Source organism: Hippocampus comes, unplaced genomic scaffold, assembly GCF_001891065.2.
Source record: "Hippocampus comes isolate QL1 unplaced genomic scaffold, H_comes_QL1_v1.1 scaffold245, whole genome shotgun sequence".
In the NCBI taxonomy this organism is placed as follows: Eukaryota; Metazoa; Chordata; class Actinopteri; order Syngnathiformes; family Syngnathidae; genus Hippocampus; species Hippocampus comes.
Window position 1 is genome coordinate 596,957 of NW_017805834.1, and position 9,972 is coordinate 606,928.

At 45.4% G+C, this 9,972-nt stretch overlaps 1 protein-coding gene across 3 annotated transcripts in view; it reads left to right on the forward strand.

Annotated features, from left to right (window-relative positions):
• Positions 1-6,590: 6,590 nt before the first annotated feature.
• Positions 6,591-9,972, forward strand: part of ccdc135 (coiled-coil domain containing 135) — a 70,402-nt gene continuing 67,020 nt past the window's right edge. For 2 of the 3 annotated variants that reach the window (XM_019887768.1, XM_019887770.1), the window contains exons 1-4: positions 6,591-6,992; positions 7,378-7,545; positions 8,271-8,424; positions 8,639-8,764. In XM_019887768.1, coding sequence (XP_019743327.1) covers positions 7,406-7,545; positions 8,271-8,424; positions 8,639-8,764 — 420 coding nt within the window. In that variant the 5' untranslated portion in view covers positions 6,591-6,992; positions 7,378-7,405. The remainder of the gene's footprint in view (positions 6,993-7,377; positions 7,546-8,270; positions 8,425-8,638; positions 8,765-9,972) is intronic. The other variant, XM_019887769.1, reaches the window with a different exon arrangement.

Here is a 9,972-nt window from a genome sequence, read left to right on the forward strand (position 1 = left end):
AACTATTTAGGATATGAAAACGCATCTGGTAAATTCAGAAAGCTTGTAATTTCAATTTTTACATGGAATGTTCAAAGATGTTCAATGTGAGCACCATTGGTCACACGACACACATCAAGCTGAAATTTTTGCCAAACGCGTCCCTGCATTGCATAGTCAATGGTTGCAACAGCTTCTGTTATCCGTGCCTTCAGCTTAAAGCATAAGTACCCATCCGTTATGAATTTACCATGCCATCTCACGATGGACTTCCTCTCTGGTGGCTCCTTTCCGAATTTTCTGCGAAATGCATGTTGAAGAACAGTCCATGATTCAGTTTTTGCTAATTCAAGCACACAAAACGCCTTTTCTGGTTGAGTGGACGCCATTAATGGGTCTGAAAAGAAATTTAAAAAAATCAATGGCCTTCCGAAAACAGTAATGTAATTAGCTTTAAAATGACACGACTTTTATCTTACTACCATTCATAGTTAAGGAGATATGGGGACTTCAAATGTGCCCAAGACTTTTGCACCCTGCACACACACACACACACACACACACACACACACACACACACACACACACACACACACTATATATATATTAGGAGCTGCTGGAAATGCACCCACTCTCGCGGCGCCATCTTGAAGTCAAAATAACAAAAATAACACAACACAACACATTGCACAACTGTCTGTGTCCTATCTTCACCACTTTCCTGCATACACTTTGTTGTCTGAAGCAGTTATAGATGAAAGAGGAGAGGATCAAAGTGTCCTTTTACCAGTGGATCAGAGACATCATGCTGAAAATGTGCACGTCTGCTACAAGCTAAGTTTTGAAAGCAAACACAAAGCTGTAGCGTCCATTGACGAAAAGAGATTAGTTCACTTCTCCTGTCCCACGTAATCCGCTTCAACTCCAAGCCGCGACTCCTGGTTCCACATCCTCATCGGTGTTTGCTCGCCAATAGATAGTTTTCAATCCCATGATCAGTATTTGTTTGTCTGCCACTTTGAGGGATGAAATCTGGAGTAAACAAGGCTTGGAAAATGAATGGAAACAAACACGATAGTCTCAATTTTGTTTTCATTTGTTACATTAGAAATTCTACGGTCTTGGAAATGTGCTAAAAGGAGGCCTAAAAAGGTGGCAGATTACAGAGAAATTTTGAATCCAGTGACAAAGACATGATGCATCAACATGTAGTTGATGCATCATGTCTTGGAAATGAAGGAATGAGTGTAGAAATGTGTGTGTGTGTGTCGTGCCCACCAACATCACTGTGTCTGCGCTGATAGAGTGAGAGAAGTGCACAACTGCTCACGTGAGCAGTTAAGAGGAGGCATTGGGTAGGTCCACCTGACCCTCTTGAGATGGGAACAGAGGGGGATGATAACCATATGGCGACATGAAGGGCGACCGACCTGTGGCGGAAGAGATGAGGGTGTTGTAGGCATCCTCCACCCACGATTTCAGTCATAGCATGCAGACACATCTAAGGGCCGCTTCCAAGTCTTGGTTTGTCCTCTCTGTCTGTCTATTTGTCTGGGGGTGGTATCAGGATGATAAGATGGCTGTATCTGCCAGGGCCCTGTAAAACCTTTTCCAGACTTGTGACGTAAACGTTGACCAAATTGAACAGGGTGCCATGTCAGGTTCAAAGTGAACCAAATAATGTTTTAGGATCCCAAAATTCTAGAACCCCGGCAAAACTCCGTAACAAAAAAATATTTATTCACGCAAAATGCACCGACAAAGTGGAAACAGAAATCGCTGGTCAAAAATGACCATGGAAAGAAAAACAATACATTAACCACAAGTGCTTGCAAAAGGCAAGGAAGAAATTAATCCGAGAATACCAAACAAAATGCCAAGAATCCAATTCACTCGAGGCGAGATCAAATAATAAAATTAAGACGATACCGACAAAAAACAAAGAATGCAGGGAACCAGAACTAATATGACGAGAGCAAGAGGTCTAGAAAAATGATCACTTGGGCAACAGCAAGGTCAACAATAATCCGACAAACTGCTGAAGGTTTGTCGGTCCTTAAATACATGGTTCCCTGATGACAACATTGGCAGCAGGTGTGCACACTGGAGGACTGGCTCCAGTCTGTCACCTGGTGGGGACACAAGAACCCCAATGGACACCTCCTGGCGGCCCGCCCGGTTTTGACAGATGGGATGAGTGGAAGGTACGGAGAAGGGATGGGTCCAAGATCCAGGAGCGGGGGGCCACTGCCTATCCGTAGCCCTGCCAGTCGACCAAGTACTGGACACCCCTACCCCTGCACCGAGAGTCCAAGATCTCCCTCCCTCACAGGGTCGCCGGTGATCTCCCGCACGCAGAGAAGGAGGTGGGGTGGGAGGAGGAGCCAGGGGACTGGTGGCCACAGGTTTGAGCAGGGAAACGTGGAAGACGGGATGGACTTTCATAGTCGGTGGCAGCCGAAGCTTGACGGAGACTGGATTGATGATAGATTCCACCTCGAAAGGTCCCGTGAAGCGTGGCCCCATCTTGCTCGAAGTACCGGCCAGATGCAGATCCCTTGTTGACAGACACACCTTCTGCCCCACCTGATAGCTTGGTGCCGAGTGACGTTGACGGTCTGCAATCTGCCGGTTTCTAGCAGTGGTGTGTGACAGAGCTGCCCTGGTCTCCCTGCACACGCGATGAGCCCGTCTTAGGTGGAGCTGTACCGACAGGAGTTCCACCTGCCCGTCCTGAGATATGAAGAGTGGAGGTTGATAGCCATAAGCAGACATGAACAGAGACCAACCTGTGGCTGACGAGACCAGGTTGTTATGCTTGGACTCCACCCAAGGCAGATGGACAGCCCAAGTTGAGGGACGGTGGAGACACACGCATCGCAGAGCTGCCTCCAGGTCCTGGTTCATCCGTTCCGTCTGCCCGTTGGACTAGGGGTGGTAACCAGATGATAGGCTTGCTGTGTGTCACGTTTGCGTGGTGGTGGTGGACCCCAAAAAGTAGTGATGTGCCCGACTGTGCCGAGGCTCCGATGCGTGTGCCGAGTAAACCGGAAGAAAATCTGCGAAGCGCGCATCGAGGCATGTGTCGATGACGCTTGTGGCCACGCCTGATGCCTCGGAACGCGCGTTGCTCCGCCCGAAGCTTCGCGAGATGGGATTCCTACGTCACCGCCAACAAATAGTTTCGCGGGTGATTCGAAATAAAACGGCGCACCGGGACGACAATGAGCTGACAGGTGACACTGACCTAGAGGTAAGATCGGGCCGCCTGAGCCCGCGGGTCGGGTCTGGCTTCTCTCTCGCTGACATTTTGTTTTGTTCGTTGTGAGGCCGTGAATAGTTTTGGCCACGAGAGACCGGGGTTCGCCAAAAAACAGAAGTGGCCTCATCACAACACATACTGTACTAAACACTCGCAATGACAATTCAAAGAACTCCTTCATGTCTCTATGATCCAGCCGTCATTGTTCTTCTTTGTCTCGCTGCTTCTCTTCAAGTGCCGCACTCGATTTGTTAAGGACGTACTGCTGCTGTGGTGAATGGCCCAATTTTCAACCCGTCAAAATGACGGACGGCCTTAAATTTTCCCCGTCCACTCTTAAAAAAAATCCGTCAATGATGGAAAATTGTCGGTTAATGTACCCTCTGCAGAAATAGAAATACATGTTTAAAAGATGCAAATAATTATACAGACTTGTTTAACTTGGATTTCGTGACAAAAGACAGGCTTTAATTTGTTATAAATCACCCCTCCTCCTCCCGAGTCATCACAAATGAAATAGGAAATTTCGGGTTTGCTTCGGGCTCGGGCCTGTAAATCAAGATAATTGGTCGGGCTCAGGCCGGGTTGGGCTTAAATACCAGCAGGCCGGGTCGGGCTGGAATTTTTTTGGCCGGATTTTACCTCTACATCAAATCCATGGTATCATTTTAATCACTGTCTGTCATGACATTTATTTTCCACATGATGGCGCAGTAGCACAAATAAAGCCTCATGATGCTTCGGCCCAGGAACGAACCAGTTGGATGGAAAGCCTCATTGCTTCATGAGGCTTCATTTTCCCATCACTACAAATTGGGACAACCAGTAGTCACAGTTAAGCGACTACTCTCCTTTAACTGCATGTCACCCTCACTTTATTTCCTGGTCTGATTGTCACTCGCTCAAAATGTTCCCACGTGTTTTGATTGAGCGTGGCTCTTAAAGTGACAGTTCTAAATCTAGAACAGAAACATTACCGGAACAAACATGACAGTAGCAAACTAACGGCAACAAACAATGACCCGACAATGAGTAGTCAGCCGGGAGTCATTTTATAGCCACTAATTACCTAACGACCAACAGGTGTGCAGCTGCATGGAAAAGCCCCACAGTGCCACCTGTTGGTCACAAACCGAAACATGACAGTACCCTTCCCTCAAGGGACGGATCCCAGACGTCCCAAAGTTGTCCAAAAGGCTTGCCTCGCCGGGGAACGGGAACTAAAAGCGACGGCGACATTCGCCTCGCCGGAGAACAGGAACAAAAGCGACGGCGACCTTCGCCTCGCCAGGGAACAGGAACAAAAGCGACGGCAACCCTTTGGCTGGGCTTGGCCTGACGTGGACGGAGCTCGACGTAGCGGGGGACATGGGACAGCCGGACGTGAACAGGGGCTCGCCCTGATGTGGGCGTGGACCTGGCACGGCTCGTTGTGGAAGTGAATGTGACTCAGTTCGAACAGACACATGACAAGCCTCGGCTCAATGTGGACGCGGACGGGGCTCGGCCCACCGTAGACGCAGCTTGACGAGACGAAAACATGGGACAGCCGTCTCACCAGCGCTGCTTGAAGGGGGAACATGGGACAGCCGCATCACCAGCACTGCCTGAAGGGGAAAAGGGTGTCGGCCGCAGACGTGCTCCGCCCGGCACATGGTCCAGGTGGGCGGGTCATTCTGTCACGTAGCATGATGGTGGTGGACCCCAAAAAGCAGGTAGGAGGGAGGAGCAGGGTGAACTTGACGAATTGTATTGAATAAAACACGGAGAAAACTAAATCCAAAACAAAGTGCTAACAACCAAAACGAATCCAAAGTATCAAACAAAACCATGACTGATGCTCAAAAAATTAGAACAGAAACATGACTGGAACAAACATGACAGTAGCAAACTAACGGCAACAAACAATGACCCGACAATGAGTAGTCGGCCGGGAGTCCTTTTATAGCCACTACCTAACGACTAACAGGTGTGCAGCTGCAGGGAAAAGCCCCACAGTGCCACCAGTTGGTCACAAACCGAAACATGACACTGTGGCTCCAATGGCACGACAGAACCGCTTCCACACTTTGGAAATGAATTAGGGACCCCGGTCCGACATAATGTCCACCGGGATCCCATGAAGACGGAAGACGTGGATTATGAGGAGGTTGGTGGTCTCCAGGGCGAATGGCAGCTTGGAGAATGATGTGGTTGTGGAGGCCTAATAATGTATTACCATGAAGTTATTGAGCAATAATAACAGTAATAAGAGCAAAAAAGAAATCCTCAAAAATGCAGAAGATTACATTTTCATGAAATAAGAGGTGTACGATTAGCAGGTCATCCCGATCCAAATGTGGTGTACTTTTGGAGGCCTAATTGTGTATTACCTTGACGTTGTTGAGCAATAACAACAACAAAATTCTCAAAAATACAGGAAATGACATTTTCATGAAATCACAGTTGTAGTACAGTATAAGCAGGGAGTTCCCATCTACAGGTGACGTGGCTTTGGAGGCAAAATTATGTACAATCGTTAAGTTATTGAACATTAATAACAGCAATAACACCCCCCCCCCAAAAATAGAGGAAAGGACATTTTCATAAAATAAAAGATGTAGTATAAGCAGGCAGTCCCCATCTATCGGTGATTTGGTTTTGGATGCCGAATTATTTACGACCATGAAGTTATTGCGCAAAAATAACAATAACAACAATTTGAAAATACCGGAAATTACATTTTCATTAAATAAAAGTTGTAGTAGAAGCAGGTAATTCCCATCTATATGTGACGTGGTTTTGGAGGCCAAATTGAGTATTACAATGAAGTTATTGAACAGCGATAACAATAATAACAACAACACAAATCCTATAAAATACAGGAAAGGACATTTTCATAATATAAGAGTTGTTAATATAAGCAGGAAGTCCCCATCTATGTGTGATGTATTTTGTAGGCCGAAATATGTTCTACCATGACGTTATTGAACAGTCATAACAACAAAAATGTCTCGAAAATACGGGAAATTTTATTTTCTATTAATCGGAGTTGTAATATAAGTAGATAGTCCCCATCTATATTTGAGGCGATTTTGGAAACATGATGATGCGTCATCATGAAATTATTGAGCAGTATTTAAAAACATTTTTTTGTGAAAAGTAGTGAAAATTTTATTTTCACAAAATAAGAGTTGTAGTATAAGCAGACAGTCCCCATCTATATGTCATGTGGTTTTGGACGCCTATCTATGTAAAATCATGAAGTTATTGAGTATTGATACTAACTCTCCTTTAAAATCCCAAACGTTAAAACAAATATCCAACATAAGGGTTGTACTGCAACCAGCTAGAGACCTCGTATGTGTGTTATTATTGAAGAAACACCATGATGAATTATGACGAAGTTATTGATTTTTAATAGTTCGTTTTCTTGTCGCTAGTTGCTAATTGTTGACGGTCCCTGGGCACTGTCCTCTCGTCAGCTCTTCATAAGAAACGTCAAATTCATCGGTCCGATTACGAGTGGGTGTGTTAAAAATCATCCCAAATCAAGTTGTAGCTAATTGGCTACATCACTGTGATTAGACAGAAGCATTCTTTGTATTTTAATTATGCTTAGTTTTTCCTTTATTGGACCGACGACTCCGAATGTGCCAATCTGTTGCATATTTTACCGGGCTTGAGCAGCACGGTGGTAGCCACGGCGACGGGACGACAACAGAAAAAGTCAATTGAAAGCCGCTAAGCTAACGAAGCTCAAGACACGACGGTATGTTTTAGTCCGGTATGCGTGTGTACATTTTTAACATTATATTGTCGTGTAATAGTATAGATAATTCCATGTATGTTTTGGTGGTGCAAATTCGAGCATTGTAAAATACTGACAGCCAGTCACATCGCCGTAAAAACAGAAATTAGATCACAGTTTACTGATGTAAATGTTGTATTTCACCAGGTACACAATCGAATGAGACCCCGAACCAGGAATTCTGCATTGAGATAAAAATAAAAATAAAAATGAGGGTCCTCATAATTTTCATTGTTGTTCATTTACGATTTTGCACAGACAGTAGTGCATAAGCTAATGAAATGACTTTGGCTTCACGATTAAGAAATGTTGGAAGCTGCCAAGTGATTAAGAAATTTGATATCAGATTTTTGGACCAGGCTGCCATTTTGGTGATGCACTCGAAGGGCAAACAAGTCAGTCAAATAACAGGTGAAGTGATGGAGATGCTGGTGGAGTCCAATGAGGAGCAAGCAGAAAACGGAAATGAGCAAGTGCAAGAACCAATACATGTCTCAGCTGCGAGTGATTTCCTGTAAGTGACCGCTCACCTCATGTCAGGCACGGCTCCGGATTTTTTTCTCTCCTGAGTCGACCTATACAGAAACCCATCCATGCATTTTCTGATCCGCTTATCGTCACAAGGGTCGCGGGGGGTGCTGGAGCCTATCCCAGCCGTCTTCGAACAGTCAGCAGGGGACACCCTGAAACAGTTGCCAGCCAATCGCAGGGCACACAGAGACGAACAACCATCCACGCACACACTCACACCTCGGGACAATTTCGAGGTTTCAATCAGCCTGCCATGCATGTTTTTGGGAATGTGGGAGGAAACCGGAGTCCCCAGAGAAAACCCACGCGGGCACGGGGAGAACATGCAAACTCCAGACAGGGAGGCCGGTGCTTCTGCACTGTGAGGTCGACGTGCTAACCACTGGACCCCCGGGCTGTCCTTATACAGAGATGTGTGAATAATTTTTGCTATTTTTAGAATAACAAATAAAATGCCAGAGAGGCTTAACTGGGCAACACAGATTTCTGATGGGGCTGTAGCACCCCTTTAGCCCTTTTGTAGCGCCATCCCCGCTTCCTCTCATGACACACACACACACACACACACACACACACACACACACACACACACACACACACACACACACACACACACACACTGAAACACTCTTGAGCTATATTGCTGTTTGTGTTGATAATATTTGAGTGTGCAGAAGCTGGGTTTTGAGTTGCGAGCGTGTCTCACAGGTCCAGTCCACTCCTTCCTGAGTCATACAAGTGTAATTCCGTGGAGGAAGTCCGGCTGCTGGCCATTGCCGACAACTTCCAGCGTCAGTATTGTCTTTTGTGTCCCGAACGCAAATCACTGCTGCTCTGCCCCATCAATGAATGCGGCATCCAGGTAAATGTACCTACAATCATTAGACACTGCCCAAACTGAGGTAAACTCTGTCGCTCTGTCTGATCCCTGTGTGTGTGTGTGTGTGTGTGTGTGTGTGTGTGTGTGTGTGTGTGTGTGTGTGTGTGTGTGTGTGTGTGTGTGTGTGTGTGTGTGTGTGTGTGTGTGTGTATATGTGTGTGTGTGTGTGTGCGTGTATGTGTGTGTGTGTGTTTAGAAGTTTGTTTCAACCACTCTGCGCCCCACCATGACAAGCCATCCCGGGCTGCTCAATTGGGAAGGATGTGCTTCGTTTGTGGCCGATTTCCTATCTCTGAATCCTTTGGAGCCACCCGGAGAGCTTGTGAGTGACATACAGAATGGAATTGTTTTCATATAAGTACAGTGGTACATTGACTTACATGTTGAATTCATTTTGTGAGTAAGCTGACTATCCAATTCACTCTATATCGAATTGTGAGAGAGATGCGGAATGCTGAGCGGATATTGTGCTATTTGTGTCGCAGTGGTGTATCTTAAGCTTGCTCTTAACTCAGAAAACTCGTACGTTGATTCCTTCCTAACGTAAGGGAACACTGTAAAGTGTTAAACTTAGAGCAGACAAAAAAAGTTTGCTTGCTTACGGATTCAAATGTTGATACAGAGAACAGCTTGGCTATGTTCAGAGCCTGCAATTTATTACCTTAGGGTTTTCTTTTTATGCAAGTTCCCTATGCGCTTCGATTGAACGATTTTGAAAAATAATCAAATTGAGATTTTTTTTTTCTCAATATTGTGACGGCGATTAAAAATATATATTTTTCCCAAGTTTCTCTATTCTTCCAATATGTATTTTAACAAATGCAAGCAATAAATTACTCTATTAAAGTAAACAATTTCATATTTGTTACGATTAATGTTTTGGTTTTATAGGTTAGGCTTACACTACTATAAGAAAAGAAAACCTTTATTAGTCTCACAATGGAGAAATTCCCAATTCACAGCAGCAAAGTTATGAAAGGAAGAAGTAGAAAAAAATATATAGGATATACTATAAAAAAACATAAAATAAAATAAATCCTCGTCTCACCCCTCGGGTGGTGTCCGTCCCCCATTCAGCTCGGGTCCTTCACCAGAGGCCAGGAAGCTTGAGGGTTCTGCGTAGTATCCTTGCTGTTACCAGCACTGCACATTTCTGGACTGAGATGTCCGATGTTGTTCCCGGAATCTGTTGCAACCACTCATCTAGTTTGGGGGTCACTGCCCCGAGTGCTCCGACTACCACAGGCACGACTGTCACCTTTACCTTACAGGCTCTCTCCAGCTCCTCTCTGAGCCCTTGGTATTTCTCGAGTTTCTCGTGTTCTTTCTTTCTGATGTTTCCATCACTTGGGACCGCTACATCCACTACAACGGCTTTCCTCTGCCCTTTATCTATGATCACGATATCCGGTTGGTTCGCCATTACCATCTTGTCAGTCTGGATCTGGAAGTCCCACAGGATCTTCGCTTGGTCATTCTCCACCACCTTCGGAGGTGTTTCCCATTTGGACCTTGGGGTTTCCAGTCCAT